The sequence below is a fragment of the Dermacentor andersoni genome, chromosome 11, assembly GCF_023375885.2.
Source record: "Dermacentor andersoni chromosome 11, qqDerAnde1_hic_scaffold, whole genome shotgun sequence".
Classification (NCBI taxonomy): Eukaryota; Metazoa; Arthropoda; class Arachnida; order Ixodida; family Ixodidae; genus Dermacentor; species Dermacentor andersoni.
In genome coordinates this window covers 80,822,660-80,849,814 of record NC_092824.1, presented here as the reverse complement: position 1 = coordinate 80,849,814, position 27,155 = coordinate 80,822,660, and the positions used below count along the sequence as shown (strand labels likewise).

The window sequence follows — 27,155 nt, the reverse complement described above, 5'->3', positions numbered from 1 at the left end:
AACATAACTGTCACACATTTAAGAGCAGAAGACCAACATGCAGCCCGAAAACAACTCTGTAAAACATTTTTTTCTTTATTTTTAGCGGCCCTTCATTCAGCATACTTCTTTTGTCCAAACAAGCTTCCAAACAGCTCCGTCCTGAAAGGGTAAGCACAACAGTAGTCACGTGTTAAACCAATGCAGTGATTGTAGCCATGCAACAGCACATAATGAAGCCCAGCATTGCTTATTTATCAAAGCAGTTTTCTTTACTCGGCAAAGCCTGCCATTATAGTTTAGCTGCATCACTTTTCATACAGAATACTCAGTAAAACTGTAAACACTAACATTCTTTTGGAGAATTCTGGACTAATAAAAGAATGCATGCAAATTGGCAGATAACAATTTCAGTTGACGTTTTGGCTGATAGTGGCTGCATAATGCAGGCAAATAGATTTAGCAAGGGGATCAGGTAGAGAGATTGGAAGCACGTGCTTCCCGTTGCACCCATTTACTTCTATATGGGTGAAAGCCTATAGTAATGGAGTCATTGAAGCTCTAAGGCAACAGCCGCACACAGATGCGCATGACCATATCTTGATCTAAGTTCAAAGGTTCACGAAACCAAAATACTTTAAAGCATGCTAAGCTAATTGGACTGACACTCTATACCTCTGCACTTTTAGGTTCTCAAACATTTATGCCTACTAAAATGTAAGTTTGCAACATAAGCCTCTGCTCATCAGCAGTTTAGTTAGTATTATTATGTCTAAGCACTTCATATCTATGAATATACATAAGCTTATGCACAGATAAATAGTTATGGTCAAGCAAGACAACTGCTACAATGACACTGCAACATCATACACTGATGCTGCCTGTGATAAACTTTACCTTATTTACATGAAACATTTTATGCTCATTTTGTTCTGGCATTAACAGCTACTGATGCACTGTACTCTTCCTTCTTTCTCAGAAAATAGGCTATGTGAGCATGATGGCTCCGCAAAAAGCTGTTTGAATTTTTTACTTGGCCTCTTCGGAGTACGTTGATCTGTCCAGTGGTGCCATGAAGTTGACCAGCTTTGGTATGATGTCATACCTGGATGTGTGAAAATAAAGAGAATAGAAACAGTAAGGTAAACCAGCATTTCAATGCTAAACAGGCAACGTAATGCAGGAAAATTTATGCACCATAACCCGCTCTAGAAAGTCAGTAGACCTCAGTAATTTCTCCGGCTCTGAACACATTACTGCAGCAAACAGGTCCTCACAGTGGTCACAGTCACCTTCTCAAGGGCGCAGTCTGCTTTGCGACGCACATGTTGTCTACGTCGACTGTAGTACTACAGCCTGCTGTAGGCTCCAATATAAAGTTGCCAATTGATCATTAGGACACCAATAATTTGCATATGCTCAATTACTTGGACAGCTTCTAAGTCCCACTACTGGCCCGATAGACTTAATGCATAATATAGTAATTGAAATTTTGGACACCATTTGGTCATTTGGACTCACCCTGCATAACCGCACGACCACAGAGTCAGGCAGAAAGAGCAATATTTTCATTCTGATACGTCGCCGGCCCCATGGTTACCAACATGGTCCTCAGATCTGTTGCCAGTGCCTTGTCAAAACCAAAACTAACAAAGCCTAGTAGACCTAATAGCCTCCGGCTGTGTGCGAAGAGCAAGACAAGCCAAGCCAAGTCACTAATACCAAAGGCTCGTGGAGTGATTTCCACGTGTCCAGAATTCGTTTATCTACATTCTAAGTAGTGTCACAGTCCAGGGCAGCTTCTTTGATTGCTATTAAGAAATTTTGTTGGTTAGTATAATAAAGCAGCTTCAAGTGGCCCAACTTCTTCCCCGATGTCTGTGACAAAAAGAGCAGCTATAAAGTGAGGGGAGCTCCAGATAATAACTTGCGATGGAACATGTGATCATTCGGCTATTGCAGTGTGGCCGACTTCTGTTATGGTCTTAAGGGACGGAGATTCAGTGCATGCGTTTACTGTACTTTTGTCTAGCATCCGCAATACAGCATGAAAATGGTCAAAATGCAGACTGACCAGGACGCAGGCAATTGTATGTGGATGCAGCAATGCATAGACAAGCTTTTCTGGCCACATCTGGAATAATTTCACTTGTTCTCTGGTGAACCCAATAGTGCTTCATACTCCCGATTATTTAGAATTTTCAGTAGTTCCTGTGAAGTGTACAAATCCTAGGTCGGTGACTGACTAGAACAAGAGAATGTGGCTTGAAGTGACGCACAAGCGAAATGTTTAAGCAGGCTTGCGATTGTAACCCAATACAGTTACAGCACCACACTGCTGTGCTGGAAGCTTCGATCCCACCATCGGCCATGCATTTCTTTTTATCGAAGATGTCCGAAACGAGACGAGACAGGAATCAAAGCGCCTGAGATAACAGAGCACTTTTACGCCAGAAATACTACAGAAAGTTGAACAAGTTGGTTTATAATCCCCATTGGGCACAGTACAAGAGATGGAGTCAAAGGAAGTGACAGAGCGAACATAGTGTTGTGTCCGTTCTCCTTTTCTTTGCACCTGTCTCTTGCATTATGTGCAATCACAACAGTCACAAAAGGTACAGCTTGCAAAGTTGCTCACCGAATCTTGCGACCCTTGCTGGCCCGCGTGTCCACTTTCCGCTTCACCTTCTTTCGGAGCTTCTGGATCTCCAACCACTGCCTGTGCCCCAAAGTTATAAGTAATCAGTGCAGGTTATCACACTCTTACACACAAAGTGTGCATGTGCACATCAAACTATTGTCTGCGACAGATAAAATTTGGAAAAAAATAAACTGCCAACGCAGGAGCAATCGCGTTCCGAGCCCTGATGTTACCCGTGCGCATCGGCGAATTCTCATGCGCTGTGTACTTTTGCATGCTGCTACAAGATGGCGAGAGCTGCGTGTTGACCTCTGATGCAATAGTACATCTGGGGATCCAGGGTGTGCACGAAGACTGTGGAGGCACCATTTTGCCAAAGGGTTCAGTCCCGTGCAAAGGCTGGACTTAGCCAAAAGTTGTGGGAAAAAAAAGTGTGGCCCTTAAACAAGCCTACACGGTAACCCTTAAACAAGCCTACACGGTAAATGACCTCGTTATATGCAGTTTTATAGTGAAGTTATGTTGTACTTGATTTCTTACGAGATATTCAATTTATTAGTAGACCTTGTTTTGTGGCAATCTTTGATAGCGAAGTTATGCTCCACTAAATATCTTACGAGATTTTTAGTTTAATGGTGGACCATATTTTATGGCAGTCTTCTATTGCATAGAAGGTCTTCCTTTCCAGTTTTTTTCCCAATACACAGAAGGGTTTTTCTAGCTTTACGGTCAGGTGGTTTTTACAGGTTATCATCGACTTGTGAAGGCAATATGCACAACATACAGCTGAAGCTGTATGGGTCAATCCGCTGTTGCACCGACATTAAAGAGCAGGGGAACTTTTACTGTTGGGTTCAGCGTCATTTGCCATGTGTAAAAACTTTTGAAATCGGGAGGGCCATGACAATCTTGTACCAACGGAGACCGCGCGTCGTGAGAAGGTCGCTCATCTTAAGGCTCCGACTACTCCGGGTATCTCACCGAACATAGCAAATATTCCAAAAATCGAATAGCAGATAATCGATTCACGAACTGAATTATTAAAACAGCAAATATCAATTTGGTGATGCTGAAGTATATGCACACCGCTGGTATTGATAAGAGAACAGGCCACGTCAGGTCTCCCCAATAAAACGACAAGCCACCCTTTCTGTGCCCTGAATATTGTTCAGTGCACGTTTAGAGCAGAGCACCTGCGGAGCGAAGCACGGAACCGTGCAGACCACTACGAAACATTCCAAGGGCCTTCGCCAGGTGTGATCAAGGTGTACAACTGGCACATGAAATCAGGCAATTGGCAAAAGAGATGCAGCGTTCATACAAATACAGTCGTCTCCTGGTTCACAAAGAAGTCCCTAGCTTATCTGTTTGCTTGTCAGGCACATAATTGCAAAAAATTTAATACTGTTTTGGCAAACACATGCTTCATGCACACGCTTCAAATTGTCGTCGCCACAACGCGCATGGAGAGAACTAGAACAGAGATTACCGGCTAAGGGCAACAGGGTTGTCAATGTTGGAGGTCTTCCGCTCAATGATTTCACGAAGCAGATGATGGTAGAAGTCGTCATCGTCGAAGATCTCTTCATCCGGTTCCCCCATGCCAGACTTCTGCTCCTGCTGAAAGCAGTTCAGAAAGCAACTCGTTTCCGCTGCACCGAAATAACTGGCTGTCGGTTTCTTACCTCATCGTTTGCTGCCTCCCCAGCACCGAGAATTTTGTATGACGACCGTCTGGTTTGGGTCCTACGAAGCAGCCGTTCTTCGTCCATCAAAATCTGGAGTTGATTGGAAGTGGGTCAGAGAAACTTGCCTACCACTAGTATTCGTGGCAAGCTCAAAACACGCTTACGTGCAGTAGTTTGCTGCGAAACAAACTTTATGCGATAAAAAAAATTCATTAGTAATATTTAAAAAGATGACATTAAGACAGAATCTATAAAAAAAGGAATTAAGAAAGTTTCACATAGTGCTTTGTAAATAGGAATGACTAGGAATGAATAGGGCTCCTTTTCTCTGCTCACAAAAGAGACTGAGTATTAAAAACTAAAGGAAATACAGAGATTTTCCCACAAGTAACTTAGAGCCCTTGAGAAATGCATCAAATGCCCTGCATAGGACATTGCATCATTACAGTAAAACCCCATTCATTCGAATTTCACGGGACCGAACAATAATGTCCCAATTAAACAGAACATCCAATTTATTTATTTATTTATTTATTTATTATAAATACCATCAACTGGCAAAGCCAAATTATTGAAGTTATCAAAGAGAACAATAAACAAATTCTTACTACATCAACACACTTTTATTTACTGAAGGAAGCAGCAAATCCTGTTGAGGAGGCTGCAATTCTTGTAATCTTGTGACTGATTAGCACTTTGCAGCACTCCGCTTTTCACTAGCTATACAGTCGAACAAGGATATATTGAACCGAGTTACTACAATGAATTAATGCGTATGTGTATAACGAACAGCTGTAAAATCCCCATGAAAATTTTTGTATAAAATTTTTATTTTATGTACAGTGGACGCTCTTTGAAAGTAACCTCAAGAGACCAGTGAAATTGGTTCCGTTTATCAAGAGTTACATCTACTGAGAGGCAAAGCTGAATACAACTGCATGAATATAAAACCAATCAACCATGAGAATGGTGTTCCGTTTAAGCGATTTCCGCTTATCGTGATTCTACTGTTTAGAATTATTAATACCGTATTTACTCGCATAATGATTGCACTTGCGTAATGACCGCACCCCTGAATTTGTCATAAAATTCGATTTTTTCAATTTCCCTTGTAATGATCGCACCCCAAACTTGCCGCAGCGATATGTCGTGTGCCAAGTCTAGCTAATAATGATCGCGCTTACCATCTGTCGAATGCTGCGCAAACGACTCTTCCAAGACAAACCAAGCGGTCTATACGCACCAAACATTCTTAAGCAGATGCCCCATTTCATTCCTTTCATCATTTTCCACACTTCAATGACAAAAAGAAAGCTACAACCAAACTTGCCTGTATTATGTGTAGGCTTTATAATGGTTGTGGTCAACAACAACAACAACAAAAAAGGCGCCCTTCGATTCTTCTCGTGGGCACGCAACAAATCGCGAGCGGCAACGATAGAAGCCACGTTTACACTGATATGTTAGAAGTGTACGCTATTCATATGCCGGCGCTTGTAACACAGCTAAGATATTCGCCCACCCTTAGTGGAAACGTGCCGTATTAGGATAGTAGTGAAGACAAATGCCGCAGTTTCCGCAGCATGCCCGCCATGTGTTTCTATGTCACTGGTAGCTAAGCGCGGCCATCTGTTTCTGTCCCCTCAAAGTGGACATGGTTACGTTATTGCCACAAACTTGCCAATATTAACGATATTATTCATTACTGATACGGAAGAAACTGTTTCAATGCACGTAATGTGCTCACGAGAAGAAAAAAAATTGTGTTCGGCGCATTTGGCTTGCTCTGCTGGCTGTCATATTTGTTTTGGTGTCCCGCACTACATACAGTGACAGCCACCTATTTGTTGACTTGTTGTCATCCCGCAGCAAACGCAGGATGAAAAAAAAAGTTTTTTCTTTTTGTGGGAAATTTAACCCGCATAATGATCGCACCCCTGAATTTGCGTCAATTTCTTTTAACAGAAAAGTGCGATCATTATGCGAGTAAATACAGTATATCGAACTACTTCGCAATCCCATTCGAGTTCAACATATCCAGGTTCGACTGTAGTAATCTGACAGAGATTTCATGCTATGTACACTTACGTGTTCAATCTGTTTGACAGGAGACTGCTCGAGGGAGGCGAAACTGCGGCCAACTTTTCCCGACAGGAGTCGTGTTCTCTCGTACCATTTCTCAATGGTGGCATTCCTGCAATGAAAACAAATGCAGTCATCTGCATGAAACTGTTTTGTCAACAGCCGCTTCAGGTTATGCTGGTGTGATTTTCGTTGGTGGTCCACTGTCACTATAATAGACACATGCTTGCATAGTCATGGCAGTCCAAGTTAGCTGTTTTCATGCTAAATTTAGCAATATCTTGTAGCGTTCAGTGGAATGAAGCGTTCTTTGCGGGCAGCAGATTTCTGGCAAGCCACCCCAGCTTCCTTGAGGGTGGCTAATTTTTGTAGTAAGAAGGGGTATTATCATAGTAATCATCGGATACCTTTCTTCACATAACTTAATACACGTGTGCGCGCATTGTGCACATGCAAATATAGCTTGGAGCATACACTGGTGCTTTACGTTATTAGCCGAAATGTGCAATGGTTAGATCATAAGCTGGGAATGCGTTACACAGCAACTGAGCTTGGATAGAACGGTAGCTTGCATTATACACTAGCCACGTACTACACAAAGCATGTTCCACAGATGTAGGCACATTTTTTGATACAGTGTGTTGGCGGAGGAGTTAGTTGCAATTGCAATGCATATGAGGAGGGCACAGAGTGTAAGCATATGCACAGATGATGCAGAAGAGACTGCACCTGGGTGTCATGCCCAAACAGAGCTCGCGGTGAAGAAACATACCACTATAGAATGTAGTTTCCTTGACAGTGAGAAATAGGTAATGGGTGCAGATGATGTGCTGCTGTCCTAATTGATCGAAAAATATTTTCCATGCATAGAGACGTGTCAGAGCAATACCACAGTTGGCCTTTCAGGGCTGCACTGCGACCTGTGACCCTCAAATGCAGCATGAACGCTGGACAGCAAGATTACAGCCCAAACAAGATGCCTAACCATGGCACCCTAATGAAGAACATTATTTCTTTTTGTGCAGGCGGTAAATCACAGTGGGCATTCCGCCAGTCACTAGTCTGCATCAATCTTTTTTGACCTTGTTTGTGCAATGCTGAAGGTTCCCCAAAATTAAGTTGTGGGGTTTAACATCCAGAAACTGCACAGTTTATAGGGACACTGGAGGAGAATGGAAAGGGGCCACAGTCACGAGACGTAGTATGCATTCCTCCACTATACACGCGCACACGGCATGTCCGGTCAGAGTACAAGCACCTAAAAGCCTAATAAGCACACTGGGAGCTATTCAGAGCTGTTTGTGATGTTGCTGTGGCAATTTGAGCCCAAGTGTCTCCCACCACGCGTGTCTCATATAGAATAAGACCATTAATGGGGCCTAATACGCATATTTTAGTTAAGTATGTGCGCACGCAACGTGCACTAAGCAGTGTAGAAAAGTCATCTGTGCTTTGGGAAAGCTAGCAAAAACGAAGGCGGTAAGATGAAAATACTCCGAAAGTCAAGGGGACGTGTAAAGCCAACAAAAAAGCAGGGGTCTATCTAAAACTCTGAAGGCCTGCAAGTAAACTTATTAGATATCTTGACGCTCGTACTGTGACCGGAGACAGCGCATGCGCATGTATAAATTAAGGAACACAAGCTATGTCCCGCAACAGTGGCACCTCCCCCCACCGCTTGAAACGCTTCACCGCATAATAAGGTTGTATTGCAGCGAAGCTAACATTGAAGGCAAGTACTGCTAAGTGAATCAAAGGCATGTTTCGGCGTCTTTTCCGCTTTTCGTTTACTTCGACCCGCCGGATAATTCGACTACCTTCGTCCATCCCATCAGGATCGAGTTAGCAGAAGTCAACTGTATTGCTTAACTCTATTCTATTCCCTGACGTGTTCTGAAAGTGCTGCTAAAGATAATCAAGAGTAAGTAGTACATTGATGCCCTGGTTATTCACATTATAAGACAGATTTTTCACTTGTACATGCTCTACCCCTCGAAAAGCGGCATCTGGTGTACGTACCTGTAAGGTTCAAACTTCTTCCAGAACTCTGCAGCTGATGCTATGCAAACATCCATTTTCCGGCACTTTGATGGTTTCTTGGTAGGTGCCTGTTCTCCAGCCTTCCTCTTGGCAGAATCGGCATTGGATGGCTCGCCTTCGGCCTCGTCGGAGCTTTCCTCAGCTTCAGTGTCGCTGGGAATTTCTTCATTTCTGTCGGAACAATGGAAAGGCTTAAAGAACTCGTCGTCAACTCGAATTTCTCGGGACAACGGGCTTCTGCTGCAATCTTCAGAACCTTAATTACCATACTCGCACAAAAACAGCATGAGAGTTTTTTTGTGCGTGTGAGTACTAGATCTTGCATTATGTTTAGAACAATGCTCCGAGTACAACGCAAATTTGTTTTTTTTGTTTTTTTTCTGAATTCCACGCTTCAATATGCGGCTAGCTCAACCTAGTGGAAAGCCAACATTTTGGGTGTTTATGTGAACGGGAGAGTCAATCTTGACGTCTCCGGTGGCATGCAGACATGCAAGCAAAGAAGATGGCCCATAGTATTAGCAAGGAAGCCAGTCAGGTGCACAGAAAGCACTAAAGAAAGTGACACTACAAACTGCCTCGTCCGCTAACATGATGCCCACCAACACAGCCTCTCCTATGCGAAATCAGCCGTTCATATGCGTGCCACCTAACCTCTACAATGTTTCAGGGTAGGATGTCACAGCCATTCACGTGGGCGATCTGTTACCACAATGTGTGCGGGCGCAGCCAGTGAAGTGATACATGGAAATGCATCACTGTATGGGATCGCATATCATGCCACATAAAAACATTCTGCATCAAAGTAAGCATGTACTTACGGCCACTTCACTCATGCTTAGTACGTACGCATTTAACACAATTTCAAATTACTTTCTGACTTTTCATTTCCTACTGTCCGGGTCATCTAAGTGTACGGCATCACATTACACTGGTCATGTTTAATGCACCTGACATCATACTGCATTCACTTCTTTACTTTGCTCTTGCATAGAGGAATGATTGCAATAAATGACACCCTCAAACTTTCCTTTCTTTTGTGTTTTCAAGAAGCAAAGATGGTCACCACATGCAACAGCAAAAGCTTAGTCTAGAACAACAATGCGCAGCAAACAAGCAGCACACTTACTCAGAGTCAATTTCATTGGTGCCATTTTCCTTGTCACCGGTATTCGAAAAGAGACTTCGGATCTCAGGATAGGAATCCCTGAGCTGCTCCTGAAGGGTGAGAAGCTGGTGCATGATGAACTCGATGCTGCTTCTGGCTGCGTTGAGAAAACGGAAAATGCAAATTCAGTTTATCTCAAATAAAAAGTACAGGAAAGCACGAAATCTTTCTTTCAGTCGATCGATATTACCAGTGCGAATGTTTTACTCCAGGTATCCTACAAATTGATAATACGAGGACCGAGTCTGTCAGTGCCAGGAGCTGCCAGTCTGCATGTACAACAAAGCTGCAAAACTTTTGTTAGTCCTACCATGTCACAATTTGCGACAAGGTGCAGTCATTAACTGAATAATGCTACTGCTAATACAAATAGAGGTATTATGAACAATAAGGGCCTTACAACACAACTAGAATCTCTACAAAAGCAACAAGACCTTTATGTTTGCGTGTCCTGCAGGATCTTTAATAAAGTTTATCCAATCCAATCTATGTTTATGATAATTCAACAGAAGACAAAAGAGAAGGCGCAACCAATATGGTTTACTGATCATTACAGTAGAATAAAAAAATCGAGATGTTTGACCATCTCAATTGGGTCCATTCGGGTCTCGGGCCATTTACTCAAAAGTTAGAAATGTCCCACTAAGTTTGTGACAATTGGCCACCCTTATTCTAGCTTGTAGACATATTTTTGCCAAGTTTATCTGTCAGTCTAGCGTGGCAAGACGCTCTCCATTCATACAGTCAACAATATTGCTTATCCATATCATTTTGCTTGTTGTAAATGCCTTTTGTTTGCCATTCATTCTTAGAGCTTGCAAAGCTTCCAATACAATGTAATAAATGAAATAATCTTGCTCTGATAAGCATGACCAAAAAATGAAAAATTATGGGGATACTCAAGGGAAGCATTAATTGATAAAGTATTCCTTTAAAACATTAATTTTGCAGCAACAGGTTGATTATTGTATGAGAAAAGGACATGCAAACGAGCACAGCAAGCGAACAAGCACAGGGAAAGATGAGAGTGAACACGGCACGCAGCGAGGGGTGAAAGAAGCGGCGAGATCGAAAAGGCACAAGGAGGAAAGCGGAGAGGAGGGTGTAGTAGAAATGTGAGGCAGAAATTGAAAAAGGGGAGGGCGAAAGGGTGAGGAGGAAATCAGAATGCCGGCGGCGATCAGGCATGTGGCCAGCAAGGGAACAAAGCCGCTGGTGTAGGCTTCGGACCCGTCGCGCATACACTACTTCACCTACGGTGCTGGGTCTGCAGGACCTGCAGGATGCCGCTAGAGAATGAGCTCTGCACAAGCCATGCGTTCCCATATTTCATGCTTTATTTTGGAACAATCGGCGATGCAACCGGTGGAAATACCACATCTGCCGCTGCTGCTAAGCCAGTTGCCTGAGCAGAGGCTCAGCGCTGCTGCCGAGGGCACCTTGCCATTCAGAATCGAATCCTTTGCCACAATTTATAACAAATTCAAAACACATGTACAGTTGCGCTCAAAATTTACATGATGGAGTATCGTAATCATAGGTGAAAATTTTTGCATCTTTCCTTGTGCTGCAAAGTGAAAGTGATAACGAGGACAGAAAACCGCATTTGCCGTGACGTCAGGCTGACGTCGGCACATGTACCATAGCTGCTTGATAATGGCTTTAAAAAAGCTGTCACTGGATAAACGAAACGTAGTGTTCCCGTTCTTGCGTGAGCGTTATTACACGCGTGGCCACCCTGCTGAAATGCCGCAGGCGTGCCTGCCCAGGAGTAGTTATAACATCTTGTTACGAAGCCTCCTCTTACAGCAAGACTGGCTTTTTTTTTTGGCATTATAGAAGGGCTATTTAGTGCTATAGCTAAACTTAGCTTTATCTCAGGTGTCCCCTTAAGGTGTCACAGCTGATAAACAAGTCCTATGCTTATCTTTGTTTCCAGTGACTGTTGGGTTCTTTGGCAGTCGCCATGCGTTATGCACATGCTAAATGGCAGGAGACTGCTTTGTACATGTGCTAGTGAAAGTGAACCAAACCAAAGTATGCAAGCATGGCGAGCATTGTCACCACCTTGTCCAATGAGGTTGCCGTTCTTCTTGTCCTGTTCCAGAGCGGCTGACCGAAACAGGGGATACTGGTCGTGCTTTGGGAACTGGTTGGCCAGCACCAGCAGCTTCTGCAACTGGATCCTCAGCTCTAAGATGCTGTCCCAGATCTCTGCACACAGAGAGAGCACGCCAACCGATGCCAGTCACTGGCCAAAAAAAAAAAACTAAACTTTTGATTAAAGGTCATGAAACAATTTCACGGATGTGACAACATATAGAACTTGCAGAATTTACTGAGATCAAAGGAAAAGAAACTGCGGTGTCTTGATTAGGTGGGGGGAGGGGGGGAGAATGGGTATTCTACACACCACATCTTGAATTAGGCAGTCTCCCTGTTATAGTAAAACTCCTTCAGGTCTGCTGTGTGCTCAATTGTGCACACCAAGGTAGTGCACCAAAAGCACTGATGAAAGTAATGATATCTAAAATGTGTTGCATACATCTTAAAACACTTCTGGTTGGACCAGTACTGCAAGTTTGAATAATGCGTTAAGTGCTTTAGCAAATGAGTCGAAGGATAGACGTCTGGCTGTTTGCGCTTGATGCCAATAGTAGGTCATCATGTGGTGGGTCCACTTTGCTTTTAGCAGTGTTTTACATCCAGCTTATATATTGAATGGCAGAATGGGTGCTTTCCAAGCACGTAACACAAGAAATGGCTGATGTTCTCATCTCAAACGTTCTCTACAGAGAGTTCTTACATGCAGTCCACATTCTCTAAACTCAAAAGAGCCACACTGAAGAATTGAAAATCCTTAACCTTTTATGCAGCAGCATGCTTTTCATGATTCTGAAGGTGCAAAAGACGTGAAACTATATTTTCGGTGGATGGAGTCAATCGACGCCTGAAGAAGATATGGTAAATGAGCTAAGTAAAAGCATTCTCTAAGGCAGGGGTTCCAAAACTCAGTTTCGTGAGTGGACAAAATGAATCTGCTCCCATCTCTCCTTTGGTGGATCTCTTACATTAGGGTATCAATGCAACACTTAAAATCACCACATCCACATCAGAAAGATGGGAAAGTCTCCAGGGCCAGAAAGTTTGGAAACCCCTGCTGTAAGGCATGCAAGCTTCTGTCACAAGATGTCAATGCCAAAACTCACGCAGTTGGGAATGGACTGCCTTTCCCTTCTTGACTTCAGCTGCGACATCTACAGTTGAAAAGTTATCCATCCCGGCCGCCTCAGAGCTGAAAAGAAAAAGAAAGTAAGATGAACTGTCATAAATGACTTGTTGAGAGAATAGAACTCAATTTTCCCTCACTTAACAGAATTTTGTTTGTTCATTGCACCCTCAGAGCCCTTTACCATTGCAGAGGGGAGTGGGTTTTTTCTTCTTCATCATTACATGAACAGAAAGCAGTCAGTATAGTTAGGTTACATGGTGGAACTCCTAATCATATAATGTTAGTTATTATTTCATAAAGCTTGTGGTTATCATTAAAGGACTAAACATCAGTGCAAAAGTATCGGTTTGAGCACGCTGATACCTCATGATAACAGGTTAAAAGAAAAGATTATATGTATCTCACTTTTCTGGCATCTTTTGTAAGTTGGAAGTCAATGCTCATGCTGCCTTCTTTTTCACCCTTATCTTTTACTCCCATAACTAACCTGTTAGCATCAGTGCGAAGTGACTTACACTCTTGTGATAGATAAAGAAAAATATAATGAAAAAAATTTGGTAATACCCATCTCACGAAGACGGTCAATAGTAATGCAGTTTAGCACTGAACCAATATTGCGACACAATGTATTGCTACTGTCGAAATGAGTTATGTATGAGGCGTTTACTGCAGCAGGATTCCTCTTTGGCACTTCCCCACAAACACTCAATGCCATCCAGTGTCGCTGCTGTGAAGTCTGTGTGTGGCCTCTGAAATGCATGGCACGCCGGTGCATGCAAATGGTGAGAACTGTCTCTTCACTTGCCGTGCACTCAGTGGCACATACTCGGCGACCCAAGTTGACGAGAAGTTCGTTGAAGAGTGTTACATACCCAGTGTGTTCATGGCACAGCTCGCTAAAGTGTTGGCATGAAAGGTGTTCATCGAAAGTGACCCATACTCAATGCATTTCTGGTGCAGCCTGCTAATGCATCGGGTTGCTGTCCTTGAGGAACCCTTGTGACATGGGTTCAATTCCACTCAGTATAAGAGAAATTTAAGGGATCTTCTTTGTAATTTTAGAGCCGCACATTCCCTGCGGCACATACCTAGTCACCCAAGTTGGCATCGAAGACCTTCATTGAAGAGCGGCACGCACTTACTGACACATACCCAGCACTCTAAGTTGGCATCAAAGAGTTTCATTGAACAGCGGTACCTACCCAGTCGCTCATCTACAGTGACCCATGCCATCATGAAAAAGGTTTGTTAAAGAGCGGTACATATGTACACATTACCACATACTCCGTGACCCAAGTTTACCCGATGGTTGGTTTGAAACCCTGTTCACTCAGCACAGCAGTCCAACGCGCTGCCCATTCAACAATGGACTACCCAGTGACCCAGGTAAGCGGGAAAACGATTAGAGACATACATACATGAACACATACACACACACACACATACATGCATACATACATAGGTGATGATGACAAAATGTATTTATTAAAGGATGGTGCGAAGGCCTATAATGGGGAATAGGAAGAGGAGGGGGGAGGCGTATTCAGAGCCGTCCTAGAAGCTGCGCGTCCTTGGCGAAAGCCAAGAGCGAGTCCAGAATGGCCCTGTCAGAATCCATCGAGCTAGTTGCCGGTCTAATCCACTCCTCGTAGGACAACACTCGCACTGCCCTCAGGTGGTGGTCCCGCCGTTGAGCGTGTCGCTGGCACTCCCAAAACAGATGGGCTGCGGATGGCCGCGTAGCCATGTCACAGTCAGGGCACCTGTGTGGCGTCTGGAGCGCTTCTTGGTCCGCGGAGGCTGTGGGATGGCCGGGTTCCTGCGATGGAAGGGAGTTGGGAGACGGAGATGGAGGGCGTCTTTCCCGGCGTGGCCGGTACTGTCGCCACGGTTCCAGCACATCCAGTGCGAGGACGAAGCTGGAACGCAGCCTATGCAGCAGCACCTGCCCCGACCTGGGAAGACCCGCTGGAAGTGGGTCTGGGTCTGAGGGCACACTCGCACGGAGTTCCCTCTTGCGTCGGTTGGCTGCTGCTCTCAGAGCTCTGTCTGGGTCATACGGGGCTCCATTTGTCGTGTTGCTTGTGCTGGTTGTGAGGGCTTCTGAAGGATCCCGGGAGACGACGCGGTTGGAAAGAAGGGCGCGCGCCGCCTCGTGGGCTCTCTCATTTCCCTCGATGCCCTGGTGACCAGGAATCCAATGAAGTGTTGCAGTGACCCCGTGGGCTTCCGCACGCCTGAAGGCCTGCTTGACGAGGAGTACTTCCGATGATGATGTGTGGCGCGACTTGCAGGCATGCAGTGCATACTGAGAGTCGGTGTATATATCGATGTGTTTTGCTTGCGTGGTGCTTGAAACTCTATCTAATGCCCAGACTATTGCGCGGAGTTCAAGTTCCGTTGGGTCGTCAGCATCAGCAGTTGTAAAGGTAGAATGTGTCTCACAAGAACCCACTACGTGGTAGGCGACTGCTCCCTCGTTGGTGCGTGGGTCGAAAGCTGCGTCAGTGTACACTTGTTCATGGCTTGGCGGTGCTTCTGCCAATGTCTGCACATGACGCGCAGCGAATGCTGCCCGGCGGTGCGCATGTTGGGCACCCATGTTTCGGGGCGTTGGTGTAGTGTCGACGACAGCAATGTCATCCCACGGTGAGATGTCGGATGGCAGTTGTGGCAAAGTTGATATATCCCTTCCCATGTAGGCCAGTAGAGTCCTGCCTTGTCTGGTGTGCTTCAGGCGTTCCTCGTGTCCTGCCTTCGATGCTTCAATGGTTGCACGGAGGGTAGGCAACTTCGCATAGCGATGTAGCTCCTCGACACGTGTGTGTTTCGGGAGCCCTGTGATAACACGGAGAGCTGATCTGTGGAGTACCTCTAGCTGTGTCCAGTGCCGAGCAAGCAGGTCATAACAGCGCGCTCCGTATATCGCTCGGGATGTCAGCAAAGCACTAACAAGCTTTCGGCATACGTCGGTACCAGCACCGCCCATGCGGAAACAGATTCGTTTTATGAGGTGCAGAGTGTTGTGCCATGTCCGACGAAGGTCTGCGAGCCACGCATCCACTGTGCCTGTGCGGTCAATAGGTATCCCGAGAACGCGCACTGATTTTTCTGCTCGCTGCAGCGTTTTGCCTGCGAGAGTGAGCGTGAGGGCTGCTTCGTCCTGCGTTGAACCTCGGATCACCACATAGGTTGTCTTCTCTGGAGATGGCCGCATGCCAGTTTGTGGCAGGTAGTCGTCAATAACGTCAAGTGCCGCTTGCAGGGTCTCCTGCTGCTCATCAATTGGTTGTGATGCAGTCCATAACGTGATGTCATCTGCGTAAATTGTGAAGCCCACTTCGGAAATAGCCTCCAGTCGCTCAGCCAGGCCTATCATAGTCAAATTAAAGAGGAGGGGTGATAGTATGGAGCCTTGTGGGACTCCCACTATGTTTGGGTAAACATTCCCGACGTCTCCGTCGATCCGTATGGAAAAAGTGCGATCTTGAAGGAAGGAACGCACGAAGTTGAGGGGGCGGCCCATGATTCCGTGCCTCTCAGCTGCCTCGATGATTGCCTCATGCATCACAGTGTCAAAAGCTTTACGGAGGTCCACCGCCACCAGGACGCTCGGGTGTCGCTTTGCGCGACCGACTGTCTTTCGACGCAGTACACCTTCCCTCACAAGTAGGAGGCTGTCATGAGTGCCAAGGTTTGGTCTAAACCCTGTCTGGACTGGATGAAAGCGACCCTCTGTTTCTAGAAAGTGAGATATGCGTGTCAAGGCCATTCGCTCCGCCAGCTTACACGTAGTAAGTGTGAGAGATACAGGGCGCATGTTCGACAGTACATCTGGCTGTTTGTTCGGTTTCGGTATGGGTGTGACTATCGAATGCTTCCATCCTGCTGGGATTTCACCGTTGATCCACACTTCGTTAATCTCCTCGAGAAGTTGCTTTTTTGCGTATTCTTCCAGATTCCTCAGAGCCACCCACGTCACGCCGTCATAGCCTGGCGCGCTGCGCGCGTTGATGGAAGAAAGTGCCTGTTCGAGCTCGAAGAGTGAGAATGGGGCCTGGATGCCCTCATCGGTCACTGGAAGCGTTTTCCGGTAAATGCCGACGTTCGGGGGCGTCGCCGGTTGGGGAAAAAACGTGTTCGCGGCATCACCTTGGAGTTGGCTGACTGACTGGCTAGTTTTGAGCAAGACATTTGAAATAGCACTGCGTGTTTTACGCTGACCTGTCATAGCCTTGAACGTGTGCCACACCTTGTGGAGGCCAGTTCTTTCGTTGAATGATGAGCAGTGCTGGCTCCAACGTTCCCGATACAGGCGCTTGGCGTATCTTCTAGCGATGGCAGTGCGACGTCGAAGTCGCACACGGTTGCGATGTCGTCGGCCATTGGCTTCGTACGTCAACTGTGCTCGCTTGCGCGCATCCCAAAGGTTTAGCATATGTATGTCCGGCGCCGGAGCATCAGCTCTCACCTCAGTCTCAGTAGTGGCCTTGCGCAGGGCGCGTGACGCCCGCTCCCGTACGGATGAAGTCTTGGGTTGCTCCGCAAATGCTCTTCTGTAGGCATCCCATCTGATCGTGCGCACAGTGCGCCCGGCCGCACGCTTTCGTCCCACGTTCAAAGTAATCCACAGTGGATAGTGGTCGCTGCCCCAGGCGTCCGGATCGCATCGCCAGTCTTTCACGTAGGCTGGTGTGGATAACGTCAGGTCTGGGGTCGTGTTATGTTGTCCACTATGCAGGGCGGCGCGGGTGGGGTAGTCGGTGTCATTTGCGAGCACTAAGTCAGCTGACTCCGTGGCATCTGCGAGCGCCATTCCGCGGGGCGCCATTCCCCACTGCGGATGCTTGGCGTTGAAATCACCGCCTATCAGGAAGTCGTCGTTTGGGTAACGTCTCCGCAAAGCGTGAATCCACGTGAATGAACCGCGTGTACGGGAGCTAACTTCAGGGCGCATGTATACCAATACCAGCACTGTATTTCGCCTTGCAATCTTGCAACGGACAGCCACCACCTCCTGCACGGCAGTCGAGTACTGAGAAGTGTCAATCTGCGTTTGCGGAATGTCTGTGCGGACAAAGACAGCCGCTTCTCCCCGTATTACAAATTCTTCGGCTGCACTGGCGATACCATTGTGCTGCGGGTTTCGGTGTCGTTTCCTGTTTCTATGCTCTATTGACGGTTGGTAATAACCATTGAACTGTCGTAGTGTCCGATCTGTGCCATTAGTTTCTTGAAGTAAAAGCGCAAGGGGGCGTCCGACACAGTCAAACAAGAGGTTCAGTTCTGTCGCACAAGTGCCGAGCCCTCGGCAGTTCCACTGTAAAACGTGTGGAGTGGGACTGTCGAGAGCTGTTGGAGCAAGCCATATTGTCGTTGGAAGTGCTTCTCCTGCGCTTGGAGGAGAGGGTGCAAAAGCTGTTGTACCAGCAGAGCCAGGTCTGTCTGCTGTGTGGTAGTAGAGGTTGTTTCTTGCGTTTTAGTGAGCTCCTGCGGATTGCATGGCTGCTGCTGTCGCTTGGCACGAACACGTTCGAGCAGTGCTGCATGCCTTTTTTCGTTCTCTTCTAGTTTCCGCCGCAGTTCGACGTTCTGTCGTGCGAGTTCCGCAATCTCAGCTTCTACACTGTCTTTCGATGTATCAACCAGCTGCGATGGTGAAGGCAGCATAGGTGTGGTATAAGGTAAAGAGTTCGCCGGTTTGTCTCCACTTGGTTGAGTTCGCCTGAGCGCTGCTGCGTAGTTGAGGTTGCAGCCGTTTCCTCCCGTTGTTGGTTGTGCGCAGTTCTTTGAAACAATCTCGTTCACTGCTTCCTTTATGGTACGTGGCTGCGTTGAGATGTTTTCACTTTCAAGTAGCTGCTGCGTCAATTTGACGTCATGGCACTGGACAGTTCTAGTGCGGCTTCTCGATCGGTGTGCGCCGTGCCTTCTACGACGAGAGCAGGGCCTTGAGCGGAGTTTCTTAGCAATTTTTGCGTCGGACTTCAGTTTAGCTGGACACTTCGGGTCAGTCGCCGTGTGACCTTCTTCTTCACAGTTGCGGCATCTGGGCGTCGTCTGTTTGCATTCATTACCAGTAGTACTACCTTCATGTGTCTTGCCGCATGTAGGACATACCGCTTCGTGCGGGCAGACATCCTTCTTGTGACCAAAGCGATGACAACGATTACACACGATGCTTTTAGGTTCGTAAATTGAAACTCGGGTGATGCGGCCGTAATACACGACTCTGTTAGGGGGGTGGCGTCCTTCAAAAGTCAGTAGACATGCCCCACGCTTTCCCATTGGGCGCGCGTCAAGGATACGTCGGTGCTCACAGGTCAAGGTTGCCCGGAGTTCAGCCTTTGTTTCATTGCAGTCAACGTTGTATATAACACCTCGACACATGTCTCGTCCGGGTGCCTGATACACTTGTACTGGTATCTGTCCGTGGTTCACGTCTAGGTGTGAAAGTTTGAGAAGCCCGTCTGCTTGCCTCTTGTCATGAACGAGCAATCGTATGGTGTTAGATGCTGGTTGCAACGTGTACGTCAAAGGCTTGGTGTTGACGGCAGCGGGTGTGGCCATCACGAAGTTGCGGTGGAGGTCCTTGCCTGGTACAGTCGTGAGCGCCACGTTTACCCGTGGTTTCACGACTAGCACAAAAGTTTCTGGCGGTGTTTCCTTCTCGGGCCGCGTTTGGTTGCGCTTACGGCGTTGCACTTTCCACACTCCTTCGTCACCGTAATCTTCAAACGCGTCCTGGGAGAGGGCTCCGGCGTCTCGAATTGTCTCTAGCTTCTCAGTTGAGTTTGCGTAAGAAAACAGTTCTTGAGACGCGTGCAATGCAGTCTCTGCTTGACGTGGCGTTGTCACATCAGACTGTAGGCTTGAGGATGTCGGTGGTGCTTGTGTTTGCATGTCGTCTTCATCACTGGAAGGGGCGGACGCGTCTTCGTAGGTCGATGACGTGAAAGAGTCGTGCCGCGTTCGTTTCGATACCGCACTGGCCGTCGTTGACAGACTTGCAGAGCGGTCTCTATCACGACGGTGGCGGCTGCGGCTGCGTTCGTTCGGTTCCCTATTGTTCTTTCGTCTTTGGCGTTCGCGTCTATGTTGTTGGTCAGCGGTATCATGCCCACAGCGTTCTTCATGCATCCCAGCAGAGCGTTCTGTGGTAGACGCTTCCGGAACGCCTTCGGGACGGGGCGTAGCCGCTTCCTGGCCCCAGTCTTGGGCAGGCGTCATCAAAGCTGATTGTCCCTGGCGTTGTTCATGGTCGTCAGATGGAGGTAGCTTCGATGACCCGGGCTCGGTCATCAACGCAGTCATGGCCATGCATTAGGCTTAGCAAGGCCGCCCACTGGCGCGTAAAAGTGGCCGTAAAAGGGCCAGAAAGCAACGCACCTTTCCGAGGCTTGTCTCGACGTGTGGCCGAAGCGACACCGATGAAGAGGATGTGCGACAGAAGATGGTGAGACGCGAACAGCGCGCGTAACTGTCGAAAAAAAACGGAGCGCCAGGAAAAGATGTGCGCTCGCATCCGAACCAGAAGTTGATCTCCCATACATAGGTAAATAGACAGTTGGCCCTGGAAAGTGCGCTAGGTACTGTAAGAATGCTGACAGGTTCAAAATCTTTCTGTCACATAACAGGATAACTTCGTTTGCAAGGATGATCAATACAATGGGACATGTACTGTGGACAAAGGAGTGGTTGGTCATGTAGAAAACAATAATACCTGAAAGGGAAACAGTGTCATCCGCCCAAGTGTAGCATGCAGCTACAAAAGAAACCCATGATAGCCTCTCAGACAGAAACATTCAGCGTTGCAGGAAAATTTAGTCTGGCCTGGGGATGGTACCTGGGATCAATGTCTTTCTGGGGCAGTACCTCTACCATCTGAGCTAACCAGTAGGCTAGCAGATTGTAGACTGAGGCTAAATTAATAACTGACTCGAAGCACAGGCAGATTGCATATAGTCGCACTGTAGCGACGCTGAAGAATAAGATGATGACAAAACTTTGAGTCATGAAATTAACTCTTTATTGGGCGAACACGTGCCCACAAAACGACTAACACTCAACCACCATGATACTGGTGAGTACAGGCGGTGATCGTCTGATCCGCGGGTCAAGCACGTTGGCTTTTATACTTGCCTCGTCAAAGGTTCCAGCGTAATCACTGGTGCTCGCATACCTTCCAGAATGTACAATGGCATTCGCGTTGCACATACAATCTGATTACAAGGTTTGGTGACAACACGGGCAACAGATAGAATCAGCTACAATAATCGAGAGTGTTCTGATACATGCAGGCACATCTTGTGCCAAGCAATAGCATTTAGCATTTGTTAGGTGGTGAAAAGTGGTCACCGGAAAAGGATAAACAAGTACATGTGTCAATATGGCAAATCAGTTCTGTGGATGCCTGCAAGGTGTAGAAAGGTTCATGAAAAGGAAAGATTGTCATCCACCTGATTGTAGCATGAAACTACAAAGGAAACCCACACATATGGTAGATATCATTCCTCGTATCGTTCCTCGTTCCCATATCGTTCCTCTAGTATATGCTTTTTATGTCTAACTGCTCAAATCGTGAAGGCATGCAATGCTTTCATTATTGAGTGAACAGGCTTCCGTTACTCAAGAGATGACATGGACACATTTAGATTTTTTGCTTTGCTTCCAACACACCTTGATTGTTTCCTTCACCCAATATGTCATCACAGGCAGGAGATAGAAATGAGGTAAGTTGCAAACATATCTAGTTGATTTTTGTTGGCAAGTATGAAGAGTGGTTAAAAAAAATAAAAAAATTAAGAAAGAGTGCCCCGCAAACGCTACATATCTTTGAAGTGGCAAACAGAGCTCCAGTGCCACAGTTATTTTGGTTTGTAACGCTGTCTTTCTAGACGTAGAAGTTGTAGAACTTAAATAGATTTTCTTTTCATGTTCTTTTTTTCATGTTTTTTTTTTGTGTGAACTAGCAGTGTACCAAATGCTTGCAAAACAAATCCCTGTGTACGACATGTTTAAGTCGGCTGCCGAAAATGACTGCAGTGTGCTGCCGTCGTTGGCACAGAAAATGTATTTCTAAAGCAGAAGCGGAATAATTAACCCTGATCTCTGATCTGTTATAAGAGCTGAGGCATATCCCATTATGCAAACAACCAACAACAGCTACATGCTCCATCTGTACTACAGGACCTGTGTCAGGAGCACGGCTCATGAACATTAGCTACTGATGCAGCAAACAAAGCCCACAATTTTGAGATAAACAGCCTGAATCTTTATAAAGCACTCTGTTGATATGCAGCAACTGCTATTCTGACCTTTTTTGGTTTGAGGTGGATGTTGCACCGTCAAGGAGAGTATCCTCTTCACTGCCATGCTCTTCGCCCTCCTCGTCATCCAACTCATCTTCATCGTCGCTGTTTTCAGATGCCAATGGCTCACGCTCCTCGTTCTTTGCATTCTCCAGTTGATCTGTCTCACCACTGCTGTCCAAATCAGACATATCATCTCCGTCGTCTTCATTGCTTTGCAAATCGTCATCTAGGTATGTGAAGAAAGTATATTACGATAGATAGCCAAAAACAATTGAACATCACCAAACAGAAAAATAAGAAGTCATACAATCCTAAATATACATGGAAACCAACCATAGCTGAAATTTGGGCTAGTAGGTTACTCATGATCATCAAATTCCAGCATGTAAAAAACAAAGAACAGACGTGCATGTCTCCTTACGCCTGTCCCTGGTTTTTTTATGCTCTAGCATTTGATGACCATGGAAACCAAACACAGATAAAGTATGTTTCAGCCCAGATTAAGTGGAGGCCATTAAATTCGTGAACAGATAGATTACCCCAAGGTGCCACTTTCAAGAACCTTGAAACACAAGCATGTTGGAGACCTTTATCTTTGCTCTGACTGCCCCTTTCCTGTCACAGGAAACACGCTCAAATCATCAAATAATTTTTTTTTTGAAATATACAAACAGCAGGTGAAGATCTTTCCGTCCCTGAATGAAGGCTTGTTGACATGCACAACGAATGGCAGTAGAAATGTCGCTGACAAAATCTAAACAACTAGCTTCTGTATTGCTGCTGTTAGCATTGCCAATATTAAAAATGATGGCGTTCACTACAGAGATTGTTTAGGTATCAGCTAATTAGTCACGATAAACTGTCAAAGTGGAAAAGTTATAACTGCAACGAAGTTATTGGCAATCAGTTTTAAAGTGTGCCAAACAGGGGCACCCCAAGCTCCTGTGTTCAAATAAAATATAGTTTCAAGGGCAAGTTTCTTATGAAGAGACTTGTGACAAAACACCAGCAAGCACTTAAGCCTAAACCCCATCAGAGCGATTTTGTGCACGACAACAACGAGCAACGAAATGGGCCATTGCGCGAACAGATCGCTTGTTTTTGTTGCTCGATTTTGGAAATCTAGAATTCGTCACTCGTTGCCTGGAAGTGCTGTGAGCGACTAGCCAATAGTGCGTAGCCAGAAATGGATGTACATCAGTCAGGTACTACCGACTGTTGTACGGAACGAGCAAATGACCAAAATTTCATTCGTGCAAGGACAAGAACCTACTCCAAGACCTTCAGAAATCTTCTATGCTGCTCTTTACTGCAAAGCACATCAACTTTAATATTTAAAGCATGCGTTAAGCCAGTTTCGGGGCATACATATGACCCTTATACTGGCAACACTGGGGAGACATAGCTTAAAGTCGTCACTCCCCTGCTGTTCAAGTTATAGGTGATAAGTGGATACGACAGCCATGTCGATCGCATTGCTTGTTACCATCACATGAGAGGTTGCTTGCATGGGGTTTATACTTTAAGAATGGCTTAAAGCAGAGGTGTGCGAATAATTATAAATTGCTTAAGATGAATATTATCCTATTCAATTCAGTTTTCTATTTGGATAGCCACTAGTCACAAATGGAATACTTTTCTAATATTTCACATCATTAACTTTGCATTATCTAACCTGAAAATGCCACAAAAGTATGATGAATTTCACCCGGGCCATAGAGGACATAAAAAAGCAAGATGTTGTAAAATAAAACCCACTGCATCATGCAAGGGAACAGATTTTCCAGCTAAACTGCAATCACTTGCACTGAAACTTTGCTGAGACATTGCATTCTGGTCTGGGTATTGTTCAGTACACTTTGCTGTTGCTGTACTTATGTGTTCTTTTCAGACTAACTTTCAATAATTGAATATGCTTGATCGCAACATTATTTGATATAATAGTGGCACCATTTGGCCTGACAATTCTAACTAGAGAAAAACTGATCGTCTCGCTTTGCCATTTACACAGTCAATACGCATTTACTAACACATTTACAATACACAGATACATACTACCTGGTTCACAAGAGTGCATTTTAAAGCTTAATTTTGATAACGCACAACCAAGTATGTGCCGAAGCCTCCTGAGTATCTGAATTAAATGCTTATTTGTTTCTAATGCTTCAATTGTGCTCTTGATAGAGCATGCAGCATAACATGCAGTGGTAGTGACAGAAAGTTAGGATGTGAACATTGCTTTAAGTTAATGGTAAAGAAGGCTGTTCATTATTCAAATGGATGGAAACAACTTTATTTTAAATCTGGCAAAGCTTAACAACCCTTCTCAGGTCTCCCATGAGGGGACTTCGTAGCCTTGCCTCGTCGCCGACTCTCGGGCATGCCAGACTGCCCACTATTGTGTCCTGAGGTTGGAGCTGCGCAGAGCGGCGGACCACTTTGACGCAGGAACCTCCGGAGCTACTGGCATTTCAGCTGAGATAACAGGACACACCCACAACATGAGAGCCTCGCTCTAGTTGCCTGACATAATTTGCCAAGAGCACTCGGGTATTGCATGGGGAAAATGTGCCGCAATCATACCGGACTGGGGGAGATTCGTGTCTGCAGTGGTCGCCAGACGACTGCCTGGCAACATTCAAGTTTGGGGTGAGATGGGGTCAATATCCACCTGGCTAGCTGGTAGTGCTTGGTGATGTCACTGTATCTGACTAAGCGTTCTAGCATGTTTCGAACCAGGAGTTCCGAACTCAAAGAGGGGGTCTCCGATTCTGCGCGGTGGGTCATTTCTCATGCAGAGTGGTCTGCTACCTCATTCAAGTTAGGGGGGCCTTCAACGGTGGGGGTGGCGGTGTGCGCTAGGAACCACATGAACGCGGTGCTATCAAAGTGCTATCGACCAGCTTTTCATTGAATCTGGAGAGCTTCAGAGAAAATGCGCCCCCGCGCATAGTTACGAACTGCAAATGGTGAGTCGCTGAGAACTACTGCACAGAGGGGGTCGGTAAGTGCAAGCAGAATCTTAGCCTCTTTCGCTGTTTCTGGGTGTTCTGACACTACACGAACGCGTAAGCCGGTTGTTAACGTCTACAACTACTGCCGTGAATTGGTGTTCTCGCGTGTATCCTGCCGCATCTATGAAGCGCATAGTTCTCTTCCCACTAAAGGAGCGCAACAGTGCCTTGGCACGAGCCTGGCGTCAGCCCCCATTACATTCGAGGGGCATGTTTCGAGGGATAGGGGCGACGATCAGCGTATCACTGAGGTCGCTGTCACTGACCGCGTTGGACATGATAATTGAAACTGAGTTTCTGCAGGTTGAACCGGCCCGTGGCTGCCAGGGACATGCGTTCAAGTTGCGAGGCATGTCCCTAGCATACAGCAATATTTCAAGCTCCATGAAACACTGTAAACCATGTGATACGTTAACAATGTAATAATGTGAGGACAGTGACCAAAGAAGCATTCACAAGTGGTCCATGCAAAGTGGGACAGATGTTGCAGGGCAAGAAACTTACCATCAGTGTCAAAACCATCCTCGTCTAAATCCTTCCTGGACACCTTTTTTCCGACGTAGCGATCGCCCAATATGACTTGAGGCCGCCTTCCAGGCTTCGGCTTTTGAACCGTAACATCCTCGTAGTCAGCACTGCATTTGTTCACCAGCCTTGCCTTGGTATCTGTCAAGAAAAAGTCGAGGATCAAGGACTTGCGGGGCAAAAGGAGAAAATTTAGACATCCAAAACCCCGGGTGACAAAAAGAGGAGTGACTTATGTCGTTTACTTCAACAGCAGGTGAAAGCTGATCCAAACTGGGTTTGCTGTGTTCATCCGTCTTTAACACACGGTCGTCATCGGGGCCCCTTTTCATCATCAGCGCTGTCCGGGCCATACGGCAAATAAAAACAAAACTTATCCCACCACCGCAATTCCTGCGGAAATGAGCAGTCGGGAGGTGGAGGAGCTAACGGCGCTAGCCACTTCGCTGTAACACAACATACGTGCTTCGCAGTCTGTGCGGGGTTCGTACGCGCCACGTAGAGACTGTACATATAATTCGAGGTCAACAGCACCGTACGAAGACGCCGTTGGGACCATCAAGAAGTTCTTAATATGGTAGTGTCCACTACGAGAATCCGATGCTGTCGCAGTAAACGAGTTTGCTGAAGTCTGCTGATTGACTGACTGGAGTGTTTGTGTTGTGTGTTAAAGGCGGTTGAATCTAGAGCTATATTATTTAAGGAATCGATACAACTCAACGCGTGTATCCATTCTAACATATATGACATCGTTTGCAAGAATGATCAGCCGTAGATTCGCGTGTTTTTGTTTTCGATTCGCTCGTGTCCATGATCACAACTAATTTCTCGTATCGCCGTGCAGAAAGACCGTTAGTAACCGTTTATTTTCTTCATTCAATGCGCACAAGCCGCAGAGCTGCCAAAAGTATACAGCGAATGTTGCAAGTGCTCAATGTTACACACATTCTATGATCACCAGATTTTACACGACGACTGCACCGGCATCGTCTTTTACCCTGCGTTTCCTTGTTTTCAGTTAAGCTTGTAGGATGCGAAGAGCTCAGCCCATCAAGGTACAACAAGCGGACTGAGCGCAGCCAATAAAAAGCAGTCTTACCTTCATGAATATCGTCTTCTGGGTCTACAAGTGCGGGTGCTGTGTTTAGCAAATCGTCTAGATTGTTCAATAGCGACATAATGGCCATTTCTGCGAACACAGGCAAAGCTTTAAGAAGAACACTATTCACACATACTGCGACGCTACAGCCATGCGATGGCTGCAGGGCGCTGCCATTTTAAAATGATCATGATGCCACTTCGGCTTTCGGCATGGATTCGGCTGCGGTACTTTGACCCATACCAACGTATAGAGGAGGCGCTGCCCATACTTTGGCTACATGTGACTACAATGGCGGCTATGACGTACCGAGAACCCGTCGCGCCCTCACCGCTTTAAAGTACCATCTCTAAATGGCGGCGCTGCCTACCGA

General features: G+C 46.1%; 1 protein-coding gene across 2 annotated transcripts; it reads right to left on the bottom strand.

The window, feature by feature from the left end:
- Nucleotides 1–61: 61 nt before the first annotated feature.
- Nucleotides 62–26,971, bottom strand: Aatf (Apoptosis antagonizing transcription factor). Of its 2 annotated transcripts, none has more exons than XM_050167645.3 (13): nt 26,783–26,971; nt 25,663–25,824; nt 22,148–22,370; nt 12,808–12,893; nt 11,666–11,812; nt 9,560–9,695; nt 8,410–8,601; nt 6,397–6,502; nt 4,306–4,398; nt 4,110–4,240; nt 2,618–2,698; nt 1,013–1,084; nt 62–141 (listed from the first exon to the last, which is right to left on the bottom strand). In XM_050167645.3, the coding sequence occupies exons 1-13, from the start codon at nt 26,868–26,870 to the stop codon at nt 93–95; spliced, it is 1,566 nt and encodes a 521-aa protein (XP_050023602.2). In that variant the 5' UTR covers nt 26,871–26,971; the 3' UTR covers nt 62–92. The 2 variants fall into 2 exon arrangements, with proteins under 2 accessions (XP_050023602.2, XP_050023603.2); XM_050167646.3 differs by having other exon boundaries at nt 4,110–4,237.
- Between the last annotated feature and the right edge of the window lie 184 nt (nt 26,972–27,155).

Coding starts and splice junctions, on each gene's coding strand:
- Aatf (XM_050167645.3), bottom strand. CDS start 26,870: ATGGCCATTATGTCGCTATTGAACAATCTAGACGATTTGCTAAACACA. Junction 12,894..22,147: donor TCCACCTCAAACCAAAAAAG/GTCAGAATAGCA, acceptor TTTTCTTTTCAG/CTCTGAGGCGGCCGGGATGG. Junction 2,699..4,109: donor AACCCTGTTGCCCTTAGCCG/GTAATCTCTGTT, acceptor TTTGGGGCACAG/GCAGTGGTTGGAGATCCAGA.